The sequence below is a fragment of the Sorex fumeus genome, unplaced genomic scaffold (genome assembly GCF_029834395.1).
Source record: "Sorex fumeus unplaced genomic scaffold, SorFum_2.1 ptg000044l, whole genome shotgun sequence".
NCBI classification, from domain to species: domain Eukaryota; kingdom Metazoa; phylum Chordata; class Mammalia; order Eulipotyphla; family Soricidae; genus Sorex; species Sorex fumeus.
Window position 1 is genome coordinate 64,164,488 of NW_026606101.1, and position 18,029 is coordinate 64,182,516.

The following is an 18,029-nucleotide window of genomic DNA, read 5'->3' on the forward strand; positions in this document are numbered from 1 at the left end:
ATGTCTTAGGGCTGGAGCAATAGCACAGCGGGTAGGGCGTTTGCCTTGCACGCAGCTGACATCCCATACGGTCCCCCCAGCACCGCTAAGAGTAATTCCTGAGTAATTCATGAACCAGGTGTAACTTCTGTACATCGCCAGGTGTGACCCAAAAAGCAAAAAAAAAAAAAAAAGAAGAAGAAGAAGAAAAATGAACACGTCTTAAAGAATGAACTGCAGCGGGCACGCTCCTCTCGTGTGTCCCAGGGAACTACAACTCCCATCGAGCCTTTCGGGAGGAGCCGGGGAAATACATCTAAGGACTACAAGTCCCGTGATGTCGCTCGCAGGACGCATGCGCAGGACCCAGGGCCACGTCGCTTTTCGGGGCGCCGGAGCGCACGCACGTCAGCTATGGCTTCCGCGGACACCCGGCGAGGGGGCAACGGCGGTGATGTGGGGGGCTCCTTCCAGCCCTACCTAGACTCCCTGCGGCAGGAGCTGCAGCAGAGGGACCCGACCGTGCTCTCAGTCGTGGTGGCGCTTCTGGCGGTGCTGCTGACGCTGGGTAACGAGGCGGGAGCGGCCGCGGCGGGTGCGGGGCCGGCGGGGTCCGGGCGTGCCTGCGCGCAGCGGAGAGTTGTTGGGGGGCGTGCAGAGGGGCAGAGACAGGCTCGCTTGGAGCTGGAGGCCGCGGGGCCGCCCTGCCCTACTGGGGATCCCCGCAGCCCAGGGTATGCCTGAGCACGGGGCCCCCTTCTTCCGTCGCGCCCCCGCGGGACTCGGATCTGGAGCCTGAGTCTGGCCCCCTGTTAGCCGAGCGCGGGCGTGCTCGAAGCGGCCGCAGTTGAGATGCAGAGGGTGCGGCAGGAAAGAGAGAGGATGGTAAATGACTGGCACTCCTGGGGGAAGGGGGCGGGGGTCCCCTGAACGACAGGGGCGATGATGTAGCATAGTGATGATAAGGGCACATGCAAGTTCCCGGCTAAGGAAGTGTGGGGTGGACTCTGATAACATCTCCACCCCAGTCTTACGTGCTGCCCTTGATCATCAATTCGTGTGTGTGTGTATGTGTGTGTGTTTCTCTATTCCACAGTGTTCTGGAAGCTCATTCGGAGCAGCAGGAGCAGCCAGCGAGCTGTTCTTCTGGTCGGCCTTTGTGACTCCGGGAAAACGTTGCTCTTTGTTAGAGTAAGTATTTGATTTTTATGCTACTCTTAAACCTGATAGGACACCCACCCACCCCTCCCAGTGAGGACATGGTTGATTTGGAAAGCTGGCTGATGCTGACAAATTGAGGATTTCATCTTGATGTACAAAAAGATTCTTGAGAAACCCACCAAGTGAAATGCTTGATCTAGTTTTTGGTTTACCTGACCCTGACGTTGACATCCTACCACTTAAGAGTCTTGTGTAAGTACTGACTTGCTGTGGCTAAGGATGCCGGAAGCTGGAGGTGGAAGACAGTGATGGGTACTCACTGGCCCTTCTATCCCTGAGAGATTGATTTCAGGACCCAAACTTTTGATGACAGAGCCCTTATGTATAACTTACATAGACACATTCTCTGGGATACCTTAAATTGTTTTTAGATTGCATATAAAGCCCAGTAATCCAATACATAAATGCTCTGTAAGCAGTTGTTAAACTGTATCGTGTAGGGTATAATGATAAGGGAGAAATTTGAAGACGCTCTTTACATTGCATTATAGAACTAACTATATAGTACCTGTTTGACCTACGGTCGAATCTATGGTTGATGATACAAAGGGCTGCGTGTATACTTTGTGTAATGAGTTCTTTTGAGAGCATATTACATTTGTTTTTTAGTGGGTGGTTCATCTTTAACATAATGAGCTACTTATGCTTTGTAAAATCAAGTACTTGGGGGTTGTGGTTTGGGCCACACCTGGTGGTGTACTCGGGGGCTATTCCTGGCTCTATGCGCAGCAGTGACTGACTGAGGACCATATGCTGTGGCAGGGATTTCAACCTGGCCAGCTGCTTGCAAGGCAAGTGCCTTACCTCCTGAGCTAACTAACTTCCGCTCCTTTAATATTTTTAAAAATCAGTTTGGGATTTATAATTTTTTTTTTTTTTTTTTTGCTGTGAAGAGTAGTAGAGTTTTCTTCAATCTTCTGCTTGAGAATATAAATTATTTCAGATACAATCCAAAGAAATACATACAGTCTAGTCATTTTTGATGATAAAATTTGGTCTCTAACCTTTAAAAACAACAGTGTTTTTAGGGAGAAGGGAGTGAAGTTTGCTCGAATTAGATTTTTCAATAAGTAAAGCAGGAAGAACATCAATATTCTTTCAACTATTGGAAGCAACAATCGTTTATTTGGCCTTATACCTAAGAGAACTAGAGCACATAGTGCTCTTTAGGTTTGCAATTTAAGTTGACTCTGATCTTGTTTGTCTTATCTTTTTGCAGTTGCTCACAGGACTTTACAGAGATACTCAGACTTCTATTACTGACAGTTCTGCTGCATACAGAGTCACCAATTCTCGGGTAAGAGGTTCCAGGAAGATCTGGAGACTAGATTTTTTTCTTTACTATGGCGTGTAGGAAAGGCTGTTTCTAGGATGCATTTGTCTGAGTGTGGCAACTCTCAGATTTTGTAGCTTTTTTTTTTTTTTTTTTTTTGGCTACACCCATCAGTGCTCAGGTCTGGCTCCTGGCTCTGTGTTTAGGGATTACTCTGGCGAAGGTTGGGGACCCAAACATGTGCGTGGGATCCTGCACAAGTTGACCACATGCGAGGCAAGCAGCCCACCTGCTGTGCTATCTTTTTTGCCCCTTCTTTATTAACAGTGTAACTGCCATAGCTTGGGTTTGTTTTCTTGTTTTCTTCATTTGTGCACATAGAACATTCTGGTTGATTTATGAGCTGCATGGTATCCCGCACAGTTAAATCCTTATCAGAACCTTAATAATAGAGATTTAGTTTTGTCTGTTGTTACAAGCTTTTCCCTTTAAAGTGTTAGAGTGGATAACTTACGAGTCTTTCAGAAGTACCAGTAAGGAATCATCAGGACTCTTTATGTACCTAAACACATATGTAAGTGACTCTAGAATGCAGACAGACTGCTAAGCCAGTTGCTTACCAAGTATTGAATGGGGCTGGAGTAGGAGCTCGGCGGTGCTGTGTGTTCTTTGCTCTATGAGCCCAGAGTGTGATTGATCCCAAGCACCACAAAGAGGAAGGACCCGGTGGGTGTGTTGGGGATGGCTAGGTCAGAATTGTAGAAGAGTGGATTGTTAGAAGGCGATCAGAGAGATCTTTCTTGCTATCTCTTTATCTCATGCGTCCAGAATTAAACATTATAAGCAGAGATTTCCCTTTAAATATCTTTCCATTTAATTATCTTGGATATATATGTATATTTTTTCTTTTCTCAGTAGTGGCACTCTTATTTTGGGTCACACCTGACTGTGCTCAGGAACTATTCCTGCTTGGCGCTGGGTTGATGCATTAGGTGGTGCTTGGAGGAATCATTTGGTTCAGGGGATTGAACCTGGACCACCTTCTCCAAGTTCCAGTTAAGGCCCTCTTTCTGGCCCTAAACGCCATGGATTCAGATTTTAAAGTTGACTTAAAAAATGGTTTGGGAGTTCATTCATTCTTGAGGCACTAATTCCAGAGATCCCATGTGGGATGTTCCATAGTACGTTTTAGACCTGTACTTTCCGTGGAGTGGCCACGGGTCACATGTGACTATTGAGCTCCTGAAATGTCACGTGTTCAATTGAAAGGGTGCTCCAAGTATAAGTACTCCTATGAACACAGGAGATCTTAGGATTTACAATGAAAGCAAGGATGTAAGATTATACTTTGATTTAAAGTTAAAAGACTATATTCTATTATGTTAAATAATCCAAGAATTTACAAATTTTACCTGTTTCCTTTTCCTCTTTAATAAGACTGTCAGAAGGCCATGTATGAGACTTGCATAATTCTGTTGAAAATTTGGAACATTCCTTTCTTCTCTCTCCTTCCACAGTCCTCTCCCTTAGGTTTTGGATCTCTTCCTTCTGGACTTCCAGGTGACCCCACCTGAGATCCTTAGGTTTTGACCAGTGTTACAAAGTGAACCAATCCACATTGTATATTTACCAGTAAAAGATTGCACAGACAGTGAGAGCTGATAAGTCCAACTGGCAATTTTGTCTCCTCTGTCTGTCATGCTGATCCCATCCTTCTGATCAGTGGTTAAAAGTGTTGTGGATAAGGGGAAATGTTTGTGAAATGATGCAGGGGTCTGCTGCAGGTACCATGCCATGCCCTGAATCTTAGGGGCACAGCCACATCTGCCTTGAACCTGCACTCCAGGATGCAGTCCTGGACGAAGAGCACCTGACTGGATTCAGGGCGCCCTTGCTCAGGAGAGGCACGACCCCTCCATGTGTCAGTGGGTGCCTTCTAAATTAGGAACTGACAGTAGAGAGCGGAAGAGCAAATACATAGTGTAACTAGTTGTCATTTTAAAATGGTGAATTGCAGAGGAATTGCTCGTTAAAATAACTTGGGGATTATATATTTGCAACACATTTCTGCTCTCAGATCACACTTTCTGATTCCCAGATAAGGTCAAGTTTCCTATACCCTCAGAACTTTCATCAAAGTTGTAATTATACAACTATCTATAATTTATATTATATTGCCTTTATTATTATTATTATTATTGTAAGTCCTGTTACAGTTGTTGGTCATGTTTGCTTTTGCTCATACTATATCCCCAGAGCCTTGGCTAATGATTTATAAATAGAAGCTGGTCTGTGAATTCTTTTTTTTTTTTTTTTTTTTTTGGCTGTTGTTTTTATTTTGGGCCTGAAGGGATAGCATAACGGGTAGGGCATTTGCCTTGCATGCAGCCAACATGGCCAAACAGAGTTCGATTCCTCTGCCCCTCTTGAAGAGCCCAGCAAGCTACCGAGAGTATTTCACCCGCACAGCAGAGCCTGGCAAGCTACCCGTGATGTATTCGATATGCCAAACACAGTAACAAGTAACACAGAATATCGGCATATTTGATATGCCAAACATAGATGAACAACGGGAGAACAGTGACAGTTTTATTTTGGAGCCACACCTGTGCTCAGGGTTACTCCTGGCTCTATGCTTGGGGATCACATCACTACTGGTGGTGTTTAGGGAACCATTCGTGGTGCGGGCGATCAATGAGCCTCATACAATGAGCATCAATGAGTCTTTTGCAAGGCAAGTACCCTGCTTGCTGTTTATTGTTCTGGCCCTTAGCCTATGAACATTAGTGTGAGGTCGTGAACTTTTCTGATTGGCTAAATGGGTACTGTTTCGATACTTGAAATCTGATATTAAACATTTACGTTGCCAATATCAGGACTGAGACCCTGTCATTACTGTTTTCTTCAGGGCACAAACCTGACCTTGATTGACCTCCCTGGCCATGAAAGCTTGAGACTTCAGTTCTTGGAGCGTTTTAAGGCTTCAGCCAGGTGAGTAAGAAGGGAGTTCAGTGGGCTTGTCAGAACTTGTCTGCTTAATAAGCTTTACCTTGGCGTTCGTTCCGGGGCTTATCAGTAAGGCAGCCTGTTGCCTGGTGTGAGAAGAGTGTGGATTGTGGGCTCAGTCATTTTCAGACCACCTCCGAAGGATTTTATGAGGATTGTATGAGATTGAAGATTTAAAAATTCATCTCTCAGAATGTGTAGAAACTGTTGATTTGTCATTGTGATTTTTTCATTTACACAAAGGACAAATTTAATAAGGTATAAAACATTAAAATCTTCAGGGAGATGCAGATCAAAACCACAATGAGATACCATCTCACACCTCAGAGACTGGCCCACATTCAAAAGAACAAAAGCAACCAATGCTGGTGTGGATGTGGCGAGAAAGGGACACTCCTTCACTGTTGGTGGGAATGTCCACTGGTTCAGCCCTTCTGGAAAACAGTATGGACGATTCTCAAAAAATTAGAAATTGAGCTCCCATTTGACCCAGCAATACCACTCCTGGGAATATATCCCAGAGAGGCAAAATTGTATAGTCGAAGTGACATCTGCACTTGTTTGTTCATTGCAGCACTCTTTACAATAGCCAGAAACTGGAAGAAACCTGAATGCCCAAGAACAGATGACTGGTTAAAGAAACTTTGGTACATCTACACAATGGAGTACTATGTAGCTGTTAGAAAAGATGAAGTCATGAAATTTACATACAAGTGGTACAATATGGAAAGTATCATGCTAAGCGAAATGAGTCAGAAAGAGAGGGATAGACATAGAAAGATTGCATTCATCTGGGGGATATAAAGTAACAAAGTATGAGATTAATACCCAAGAATAGCTGAGATCAGCACCAGGAGGATTACTCCATAACTTAGAGGCCAGCCGGGTATCCTAGAGGAAAGGGCAGTTCAGATAGAGAAGGGAGCACCAAATAAAGGATGTTTGGAGGATCCTCCCAGGAGGGGAGATGCATGTCTAAAGTAGACTATGGACTGAACATGTTTGCCACTCAATGCCTCTTTTGCAGACCACAACACCCAAAAGGAGAGAGAGAACACAGGGGATTGCCCTGCCACAGAGGCAGGGGGAATGGGGGGATGGGGGTGGGGGGGATATTATCCATGGTGGTGGAAAATGGGCACTGGTGGAGGGATGGGTATCTGATCATTGTATAATTGAAACCAAAGCACAAAAAATTGTAAATCTACAACTTAAAAAAAAAAATAAAATAAAGGGGAAAAAAAAACATTAAAATCTAAGAAAAGAATTTTAAAGTTAGGTAGCATCCTAGAAATTATTAAAATCAAACATTTCTGTTCTCAAATTACCTAAAACTGGTGACTCAAAAGCACAGAATGACTTTCTCATGTGTCATTTAATATTATCCTTGTGATACTCTCATTTCCTAAAATTGCTATACTCCAGCTATGTTGTTTTTCTGTTTCTAATACCATTAAGGACTTAAAAAAAATCATACTGATTTTAAAACACGTTGTATTATTTTGTCTGGTGGCCACATCTAGCAGTACTCAGGCATTACTCATGGCTCTGTGCTCAGAGATTACTCTTGTTGGAGCTTGGGGGACCACATATGGTGCTAAGGATTGAACCTTCCTCTCTACTGTTGTTCTTGCCTCTAAAACACATTTTTAATATCTATAAAGTTAGCATGCTACTTAGAGTTGGTAGTGTCCTAATTTCGTTTTTGATTTTGGGGCCACACCCAGCTTGGGGTGCTTGGGGATGACTCCTGGCTGTGTTTGGCGATAACTCCTGGCGAGGCTTGGAGGACCATTATTGGGTGCTGGGGATCAAACCTGAGTTGATCCAGTGCAGTGCACATACCCTGTCCACTGTACTATCCAGTCCCTGTGGTGTTCCTAGTTTAACTGTCAATATTTTTCCTTTCTTAGTTGTGCCTAAAATGATGATATGTCTTTAAGATGATGAAATCATCAGTTTTGGTTTTTTGGGTTTTTTTTTTTTGAGTATATTTTTTTCTTATTTTCCTCTTTGTTGAAACAATATATTAGTTTTATAATTTGATTTTTTTTAAATTTTATTTTGTTTTTATAAAGTTGATCACAATAGTTCATTACAGATAATATTCAAACACCAATCCCACCACTATGCACCTTCCCACCACCATAAGAGGAAAGTGTGTGAAGATTGTTGTATTTCATCCTGGGACCATGAAGCCCAGATTACAAGCATGTATGTTAAACCCAAACAAATGTGTGCTACTTTTGGTACATCAGTGGACTAGAGTATAAGAGGTCTCATGGCCACAAATGCGGCCTCTCGCTCTAGGACTTTCTATGGTTCTCTCTTCCAGGAGCTTTATTTCAAGGTCCCTGGACCTTGGCCATTGATGAGATTATATGGTGCTGGGGGCAGTTTGTGGGTGTGACTTCCAAGCTACAAGAAAACTAAGGAGCTGGGGGAAGGAGGTCCAGTCCCGTTCCGAGTAAACTTGGAGATCTCAGTCACGGGTCCCACATGTCTGGGCTTTTCTGCAGGTTCCCTCATAGGTGAGGCTCATCCAAGCCTGTGGAGAGCGGCTTTGAGCCTGGCTGCACAGTTGGGTTATGGAGGTTTTCAGCTGCTGGGGTTCTGCTGGGACAGGGAGGGAAACTCTACCCGTCCCCCTCTGAGTTGCCCCAGTGATGACAGCCTGTCACAGGGTCAGGACGTTGAAATCTTGGGTTTGACAGAAAGAGTAAATTAATTATTTTTAAGGCTGTTTTGATTTAATATGTCCCTTGCCCAAAAGAAACTCAAGCTAAAATAAAAAAGACACTCTACTGAATGGGAGAAAACATTTGCATACAATGCTTCTGATAAAGAACTAATATTTATAAGATTTATAACAAAGCTCAACAAGAAGAAAGTCCAAGAACCCGTTCAAAAATCAGGAGAGGAGGTAAACAGAAACGTCCCTGAAGAAGATATTTGAAGGGCTGGTAAGCATATGAAAAAGTGCCCTTCACTTATCATTAGGGAAATGCGAATCAAAGCAACAATGAGATAACAGTGAGATTGGCATAAATCAAAAAAACTGAAAACAGCCAGTGCTGATGTGATGTGGTGTGAAAGGGATCCTTGCTTACTGTTGGTGGGAAGGTAATCTGGTTCACCTTCTCTGGAAAACAGTATGGTGATTTCTCAAAAAAAAAAAAAGAACTTCCATAGAACCCAGTAATGCCACTTCTTGATATCTAACCCCCCAAATACAAAAACATTAATTTGAAAGGATATATGCAGACCTGTGTTCATTGCATAATGGCCAGGATATATGAAAACAACTCAAACGTCCATCTATGGTTGAATGGATCAAGAAGCTGTAGTGTATACACACACACACACACACACACACACACACACACACAGGAATACTGTGCAGCTAAGAAAAGATGAAATCAAACAATTTGCTGTGAGGATGGGACTAGAGGTTATTGTGCTAAGTGAAGTCAGGAGGACAGATATCAAACGATCTCTCATGTGTGAAGAATACATAAAAGGGAACAAGAAGTAACAAGACTGGAGAGTTGGTTTACAGAACTGAGCTTACTGGGTTTGGGGGAGAGGGGCAGGAACTAGGAAGGAAGGGTCTAAGGGACATTGGGGGAGGGAAGACTGCACTCTGGTGGAGGGTGTGGTGTTGGAACAATGGACGCATGAAACTCCCATAACAGTACTGTAAGTCACTGTACTCAATAAAAATGGGGCGGAGGGAAGAAATTGGTCTTCCTTTACTCCTGTTAGCACACACTCTGCCTAGCTGCTTTCCGGGTCTTGAGGGCAGGCATTCTTTTCTGTGGTCTTTCTAGCTCAGCAACCTTCGTTTGGTGTGCATGCCTGCCTATTGGCTCACTCCATGCCATTCAGTATGGTGGAACTCTATGCAGTCGAGGAGATTTTTTTTTTCAGCATAATGCTGCACTATTACAAGCTCACATGCTGTTCCTTTTTTTCCCCTCCTTCCAGGGCAGTGGTGTTTGTCGTGGATAGTGCAACATTTCAGCGGGAGGTGAAAGATGTGGCTGAGTTTCTCTATCAAGTCCTCATTGACAGCATGAGCCTGAAGAACACGCCCTCATTCCTGATCGCTTGCAATAAACAAGGTGCCAGCCTGGTTGGGGGGGTGGGGCTACAGTCACTGAGGTCTCTGGCATAGCTACTACGATTCAGTGCAGCTGTCTACAGTTGTTATTATTAAGGGTGATAATGAACTATTAATTGAAGGATTTTAAATCTTCATACTCCTGCATTTCATTAGTCTTACCAGGGGATGAGAGTGACTTAGCAAGTTTTCTTTGATACAGTCTCTTTTTACAAAGATAAATCATTTTGCTTTACATACTAGGTCGATCAGATTGACAGCTAATGTCGCATAAACAATTCTGAAATGTCAGGATGGAGATTGTCCTTTTATACAGGATTACCATCTGTCAACATTTTTTCAGAGGCCTCAGAAGCCTGGAGATTCTTGTTTGTTTCCTCTTTTTTGGCTTTTTGGGTCACACCCGGTGATGCTCAAGGATTACTCCTGGCTCTGCACTCAGGAATTACTCCTGGAGGTGCTCGGGGGACCATATGGGATGCTGGGGATCAAACCTAGGTTGGCCATGTGCAAGGTAAATGCCCTATCTGCTGAACTAGCACTCTGGCCCCTGAAGATTCTTGTTTTAACCATTATAAGCTTTGGGGCCACAGTGGGTGGGGAGTTTGCCTTGCTTGAATCCAACCTGCATCCCCTGAGCATTGCCAGGGTTATTCCTGAGTGTAGAGCCAGGAGTAAGCCCTGAGCATTGCCAAATGTGGCTCAGAAAACAAAACAAAACAAAGCTTTTAGCCATGCCATACTTAAAATAATTCGACTTTGTTTCAGAAGAGAGAATCAGACTAATTGATCTCTCCTGTAGGTCTCTTCTGATCTAAACCCTGATTCTTTGAAAGAACTCACAGCATTTCTCATACGTGATCAGCACCCTGCTCTGTCTGAGTGGTGTTCTGGTTCTGGTGCCAGTTTGCTGGTTCTTTTTCTTCTTCAATGGAACCTTTGCCCCTACCCCCATCCAGGGGAAAAGCACTCCTTAGCTTTCCCCTGGCAAGGAGTTCTGACTCCGTAGCAGCAAATCTCTCTGACATGATAGCTGTGTTCTCCAGTGAAGTTTTCAGCAAGGCCCTTTAGGGATGCTGTGTTTATTGTGTTTTTATGTGTTGTTATTATATTTCTTTAATGTTGCTGCATCAGAGCATTCTCAGCTGTTTATTTTCTGTCCATCTTGGCCCCATCACTTTGAGAAGAATCTCTTAGGTTCAGTTTGAGGGTAAGATTTATTCAGCTTCTGTTGTCTACTTGGTCACTAGACCCAGTTTCTTTCTGTTGTGTACCTGATGCTTATCAGTTAGAAGTGCACTCACTTTATGGCATAATATTCAGTGTTGGGATAAAGGCCTTTTTCTCTTTTTTAGTATCACTAAGTGTGTAGGTTTTCTTTTGTCACACCAGTTTTTCAGGTGTGGAAAACTTGTGAAAAAGCTAAAAATCAATTTCTGGGTCACCAGCTTAACATTTATAAGTATTTCCTTAGGAAAATCCACATAAGGAAATATAAAGCTTACTTAGATAATGATACTACTAAATGAAAAAAAGCTGTTTTCTAAGAAGGAAGAAGAAACTTCTGGCTTAAGAAAGTTTCTGTATTGGTTTAAACTATAATGGTGTCTCTTTTTCTTACAGACATTACAATGGCAAAGTCAGCAAAATTAATTCAGCAGCAGCTTGAGAAAGAACTGTAAGTATAGCTAAGTCCTGTTGGTTAACTGTTACAACACACAGGAAACAGGGTATGACCATTGATGAGCACAGTTGGCTGAGGATCAGTGCGAAGTATACTTATTATAATAGATAATAACAACCATGAATGGGACTTTATACACGTTTTCCATTTCTCATGGAAATAAGATCTTAGATTTATTGAACTGTATGCCCAATTTTTTTTTTAACTACTGTTGCTAGTGCTAGCTCATTTGCAGTCCCTATGAAAAGGCTTTAGAAACTAGATTTAAAAAACCATGGCAGCTTTTGTTGATATAAGAAAAGAACATATAGAACAATATAAAAATGTATGCTCTATTTCACAGCTTAGTTTTTTTGTTTTCAAGAAATGTATGCTCTATTTCATAGCTTAGTTTTTTTGTTTTCAAGTTGCATGGCAGTTGCATTGATTTAGATATTTTGCAAGTTGAACCATAAACTTGAATTTAAGGACTGTAGCATATAGTGTGTCCTGCTGGTTTGTGAAAGCTAAGAGCATATTTCCACAAAAGATAACCTTAACATTATCATAAAGCAGCTGTTTTCATTTTACTTTTATTGAAGTATACCATTCATTTGGGACCGGAGTGATAGCACAGCAGTAGGGCGTTTGCCTTGCACACGGCCGACAATGCCGACCCGAGTTCGATTCCTCCGCCCCTCTCAGAGAGCCCGGCAAGCTACCCCTGATATATTCAATATGCCAAACACAGTAACAACAAGTCTCATGATGGAGACATTACTGGGCCCGCTTGAGCAAATCGATGAACAACGGGAGGAGAGTGGCAGTGACCATTTGTTTATGACTTTTTTAAAAAACAAGTTACATTTTCTTTTGCCGCTCTTGTAATCTATTAAAAGAATCTCACATTAAAACAATAAATTCAACTTAGGGTTTTCCCCACTGTGGTTTAAATCCCTTATATCTATTTTATGCCAAGTGCTATACTCAGTTCTAGCATCCAAGATGCAGGTGTTCAAGATCTGAACTCAGGACAGGAAGAAATGGGACTGTGGCACCTGTGCTCATGAGTTTAGTTTCCAGTAGACTGTGGTTTGCTTTAAGGTTTGCTCAGGGTTTGCAAGGCAAGAGTAGTATTTTTTAAAGCTCAGGTTGAACAAAAAGGACTAGAAAGAGTTCAAGGTTAATGCACTCCACTGGCATCCCACTGACCTCAGTTGAATCCCCGGCATCACAAAGGGTCTGAGAGCACTGAAGCCAGGGTCAGTCTTGAGTACCACGGGAATTAACCCTGTGCTCTGCTGGGTGAGGCCAAACACCCAACTAAAAGAATAATAAGTAATGGGAGTGGCAGGAGGGATACTGGGGACATTGGTGATGGAAAATGTACACTGCTGGAGGGACGGGTGTTCTGGCATTTTATGACTGAAACTCAATCATGAAAGCTTTATAACCCTATCCCATGGTGATTCAATAATAATAAAAATTTAAAAAAATAATAAAATGCTATGCAGAGCTTTAATAAAAAGGAAGGGGGGGGGAAGCACAGTCAAAACATCTTAGATAAAATGTTACTTATGAGTTCAAAATAGTTAAGTAATATAATTATGTTAATAGTTAAGAAATTATGTAAAATAGCTAAGAAATTACTATAGTAGACAAGGTATAGTACTTCAGTGTGAAAGCCACAGTGCTATCATGTACAGTAGGTCTCTAGTACCTATTGCAAAACTGAATCTCTACTCTTAGCCATTATCTCCCCATCTTCTCTCTGCCCCCACATCAACCCTGAAACCATTCTAGTCTTTGCTTTTTATGTTTGTTTTTGCAGTCATATAATCTAATTATGTCAGTGACTTCATTTGTGTGTTGGACCACCCCTGCTGGTGCTCGGGGCCTCTTCCTGGCTCTGTGCTCAGGAGGTGCTTCGAGGCCCCTGTGCAATGCCGGAGGTCATCCCAGGCTTGGCCACACATGGGCAGTCAGCTTACCACTTGTACTGTGTCTTCCAGCCCTATGTCGATTATTTTACTTAGCAGAGGCCCACTGTTCTATCTATGCCACAAATAGGAGGATTCCTTTTTCAGGGCCAACCAGTATTCTCTTGGATGTAAGTTCTATATTTTCTTGATTCACCTGTCTTTGGATGGACATTGAGATTGCTTCCATATGTATATTGCCACTCGTGAACACGTTGCGGTAACACGAGAGTACAGGTACCTCTTTAAGATGCCAGTCTCTGTTCATTTGGAAAACTGCCCAGGAAGGACACTTCTGGAGAGTTCCCCCACAATGAACAATTCTCTGACATTAGACCGAGTTTAATGGTCAGTCTGGAGGTGGTTGTCGTACCCATTGGTCTGGGCACAGCCCGTCAGACTTTCCCTCCCCCACCTCAGATGCTACTGGCAAGTACAGCCCACACTTTCTGTCCAGTTTGGTTACAGATGGGAAGTTCCACAGTCCCCTCCTTCAGTTCCTTAATTATTACCATTTGTAATATTTACTTGTTACCAAGTAAAATTGTTACCAAGTAACATTTACATTTGCTTTAATTTTTATTAGGAAAGATACACTTAATAAGAAGGCAGGAGCCTATTAGGCCCTCTGCATTATAATTATGTAATGCTTCATAGCAGATTATATATCTATATCTATCTATATCTATATCTATCTATCTATCTATATATCACCGTGATTACAGTACTGTTAATGGTAGGGCTCGTGCATTCTTTCCAATCTGCTGCTGCTACCCCTCCTCCAGCACCCCTCTCCAGTTAAGCTTCCTTTTGTATACAGTTCCCCAGTTCTATTGACTTTGGGCATTTGTTAAAGAATAAAGGTGATGAATCAGTTGAAGAGATGCATAGAACAAGGTTTGGGGGATCCTGGAGTCAGAGGATCTTATGCTGTCAGAGTGTGCTGTGACCCGGAAGTTCTCTGAAACCGTATGCTACTGGCAGGCCTTTACGGAGGCTTCCCCGGGCCAGCATGGTGGGGTTGACAGCTGAGCGTTCATCAGCTCCCAGTGTTGACAGTTCAGGTTGTTTTCAGTTGCAAAGAATCTTACACATAACGGAATGTCCCTTATCTTACATACGAAAGAATGTGTATGTCGAGTTTAAACAGTAGTAAAATGAAAACCCACAGACCTGCTGCTTTGTTTATGAGACCCACATGCCCCTTCTCCAGAGCTTTTGCCCTTTGGGGGTCAGTAATATTTTGATTCCTTTTTCCTTTGCTTTTTAAAAAACAATTTTCTCTGGCCAGGATGTACTTCGTATTTGTATGCTTGAGATCCTGTATTTGATCACCAGCAACAGCAAAAACAAAAAATATCTTTTCTGTGTGTGAATTTTTCCTAACAAGGCATTGTTTAGATTTTTAATTTTGGGGTTTTTTTTTTTTTTTGAAACCTTTAAAAGCTTAGGGGAGAGAGACGTTTGTATTTTAGAGAACACAGGCTTCTCCAGAGTGAAAAGAGGCAAAGAAGCTACAAAGCAAGATGCATAACCACGGGAGAGCATACTCTGGAAGAGCAAGCCTCGTTTTGTTGTTGTTGTTGTTTTAATGTGGATTCTTCACTAATTTGTCTGCACAGTATAGCAACAAGAAAAGCTTTATTTTGCAAGAAAGCAGTTCAGCACACCTATTTCTCTGCTCCTGGGCAAGCAGAAAGGGGCCGGGAGGTAGTGTGGTTTGCGCTTTCTTTGTTGGGACCAGCAGGTGGCAGTAAGGCCACCTAAGTGAGTAAGGCTTTGGTGGTTAGCGTTTTCATCGCGTCCACATTGGATATGAAAATCTGGGGTTTGTAGGTTTCTTAGTTCAATATCCAGAGAGACTCAAACTAATATGAATACCCTGGCTACCCACACTGAGCTTTCTGAGACATATTTTTTTATAACACAGCATGTATTTCAAACATGGTGTCAGGCAGCAACACCTCGTGGAAGGGAGCACAGGGCTGAGAGGATTAGGCAGCTTGGTCCCCAACCAGCCTGTGTCCTTGGATCCCTGCCCTCTCCCGGGGGGGGGGGGGGGGGGAGGAAGGAAGGGGGGAGAAGAAAGGGCATTATAAATGCAGAGGACTAGTTAGAGCATGATTCACACGATTTTTCTTTTTTGTTTGTTTGCTTTTGATTTAGCTTTTTGGGTCACACCTGGCGATGCTCAGGGGTTACTCCCGGCTCTGCACTCAGGAATTATTCCTGGCAGTGCTCAGGGGACCGTGTGGGATGCTGGGGATCAAACCTGGGTCGGCTGCGTGCAAGGCAAACGCCCTACCTGCTGTATTATTGCTCCAGCCCCCTCACATGATTATTTAACCCACTTCTGAACTATTTAGGAACCATGTAAGAATTTTCCTCGTGGCTTCTGACTTCTGTTCGTTTTTGTCTTGCAGCAACACTTTACGAGTCACCCGTTCTGCTGCCCCCAGCACATTGGACAGTTCCAGCACGACCCCTGCTCAGCTCGGAAAGAAAGGCAAAGAGTTTGAATTCTCACAGCTGCCCCTCAAAGTGGAGTTCCTGGAGTGCAGCGCCAAAGGCGGGAGCACCGGCTCGGCTGACATCCAGGACCTGGAGAAATGGCTGGCCAAGATTGCCTGAGCCACAGCGCCCAGCGCCAGGCCGTGTCCATATGTGGGGAAGGGGTGTCACTGGTGAAGACGGGAGACAGATGCAGTCAGAGACATATCCTCATAGGGACAACCAGTGGTTGAAACCAGCTGTGATGTGTCGAAGTTCAAACCCTTGTAACTGTGTTGTTTCCCCTCCCCCGCCCCCTCTTCCCCCCCCCCTTAAGTGTGCGTCCTGCCCCCCTGCTGTGTGCTTGATGTAGAGTCAGCCTTTGTGACACGGTTGCTGGCTCCGTGAGGAGGGGGTCTCATCATGGAAAGTGTTCTAGCCTCTGCTTTGGTGTGTGGGTCCCTTTCCCCTAGAGACAAACCTGCCCATATTTTGAGTCCTCCGACGGCCAGCCGGTCTCATTTCTGCGGGCAGCCCAGCTCCTGGGCCTCTGTGGCTTCTCCCCTGTGTGTCCAGTGACCAGACAGTCCCACGCAGCCTCGTGACATGTGAAGACAGAAAGGAAACAGCACGGCTGCGTTTACGCTGGGTTTGCTCTTCAGGAACTCGTTGACTTGGCTGTGCTCCTGCACTTAGGGCCAAAAACATGTCATAAGCCTTTGGATCATTCCCAAGTAGTGGCCTCTGGGGCAGGCTGCATCCCGGGAGATGTGGCAGCTGCTCTGTTGGGTGCCTCAGAGCCCCTGCACTCCCTTCTTGTGATGTCGGATAGCTCTGTCTTACACCCTTAGCCACATCACTGTGGAACATGTACAAAGTGAAAAAGGGTTCTCTAGACTTCTAGAGCCCACATCCTGTGGTGCTGGCGCATAGGCTTGCCAGGGACACTTTTGGCATGGCTCAGGGGACACCAGGCCACGCATGGTGGTGTCTGGGGTGGTGTAGGGGGCGCCATGGTGCTGGGGCTGAGGACCTTGCTATATGCTGGGCACGTGTGGTCTTTCTTTTTTTCAGCTTGAATTTTATTGATGTATAGAGTTTACTAGTTACTAGGCTGCTTGTGATATGCTTGCTTTGATCAAGAGGAAATGAACGGCAGAAACATGATCCTATTGCCTTCTCCTCTCATGTACACAGTGACCTTGGACAGTAGTGAGGGCTCTGAAGCACCTGGAATTTAGTGAAACAGTGGACACATCGCTGAGGCTGGTATGACATGGAGTGGAGAGAAGTGATTTTAAGCGAATTAGCAAAATGGTTCTTCACAACACATCAAGTGCCCATGAGTCGTCCTCAGTCCTGCCCTAGAGTTCTCTCAGCGGGGTTGGCAAGGGCGCTGGCTGGTCTGTTTGCATCAGCAGTAGGGCCGTCCTGCAGGGATCCTCTTGCCTCCTTCCCAGACAGAGGGCCCAGCGCTGGTCTCTTCCTCTGCGCTGAGCCTGAGAGCCGGTAACAGTAGTGTGGTTTGCAGTAGAGTTTACCATCCTCGATGTCATAGGCATAGGCTGAGAGGCGCAGGGTGGTGGCACAGTACTCATATTTGAAGCAGCTCTGGTGGAAGAACTTGCCCTTGGTGCTCATTCTCTCCATCACATAGACTCTCTTTTGGCAAAAATAGCATGTGTCGCTGCCTCCCAAAGTCTGCGGGAACTTCTTCTTTATGGAACCCTGTCTCTGCATACCAGCGGACTCTGGGGGTGCATTCTCTTCGAATTTGGCCAGCAGCTGGGTTGCCATATACTTCACTTTGTTCTGGTTGCCAAGGGCCACATCCATGCACCTATCGGTCAGCATGCTCCGTGGCTTGCCCTCCTTGGCAGGCCCGGGGCACGTCCTCCTCTTCTGATTGACTAGTCTTTCTCCTCTTTCCAGCACCATCCAAGTCCTTTTCCTTTTTATCCTTAGGAGAACGCTTCCAAGAGAAGGTCCCAGTTTGCTGAGAAAAGAAATGGGGGATTTAGTGCTGGCTATCAGGACTGCTTTCTCCTCAGCATTCTAGTCCAAGGCATCACTGGAGGGGAGGGAGTCTCTGAACAGCTCGTAAAACTGAGTCAGGTACATCACCATGGACAGCTTGTCAGACTCCCCCACTGAGGCCATCCCCTTGCTGGTCATGATGGGAGAAATGCCCAGCTTCTTTTCCACAATATCAAAGGCAAGCTGGTTATTCGTCTCCACATTATGCTCATCTAGAGAATCAAAATCTGTCAAATCAGGGCGGTATCTCTTCGACAT

General features: G+C 44.3%; 1 protein-coding gene and 1 pseudogene across 1 annotated transcript; one reads left to right on the forward strand and one right to left on the reverse strand.

The window, feature by feature from the left end:
• Nucleotides 1-351: 351 nt before the first annotated feature.
• On the forward strand, nt 352-16,064 carry SRPRB (SRP receptor subunit beta). The gene is made up of 7 exons (XM_056121362.1): nt 352-547; nt 1,076-1,170; nt 2,420-2,497; nt 5,382-5,464; nt 9,467-9,603; nt 11,226-11,280; nt 15,668-16,064. Exons 1-7 carry the CDS (start codon nt 394-396, stop codon nt 15,873-15,875), a joined length of 810 nt encoding a protein of 269 aa, XP_055977337.1. The 5' UTR covers nt 352-393; the 3' UTR covers nt 15,876-16,064.
• A 1,023-nt stretch (nt 16,065-17,087) lies between these two features.
• On the reverse strand, nt 17,088-18,029 carry LOC130030680 (F-actin-monooxygenase MICAL3-like; annotated as a pseudogene).

Excerpts from the sequence above, each read along its gene's own strand:
- SRPRB (XM_056121362.1), top strand. The coding sequence starts at position 394 with ATGGCTTCCGCGGACACCCGGCGAGGGGGCAACGGCGGTGATGTGGGG. Across the intron at positions 2,498-5,381 it reads ACAGAGTCACCAATTCTCGG|GGCACAAACCTGACCTTGAT; the intron begins GTAAGAGGTTCC and ends TGTTTTCTTCAG. Across the intron at positions 11,281-15,667 it reads CAGCAGCTTGAGAAAGAACT|CAACACTTTACGAGTCACCC; the intron begins GTAAGTATAGCT and ends TTTGTCTTGCAG.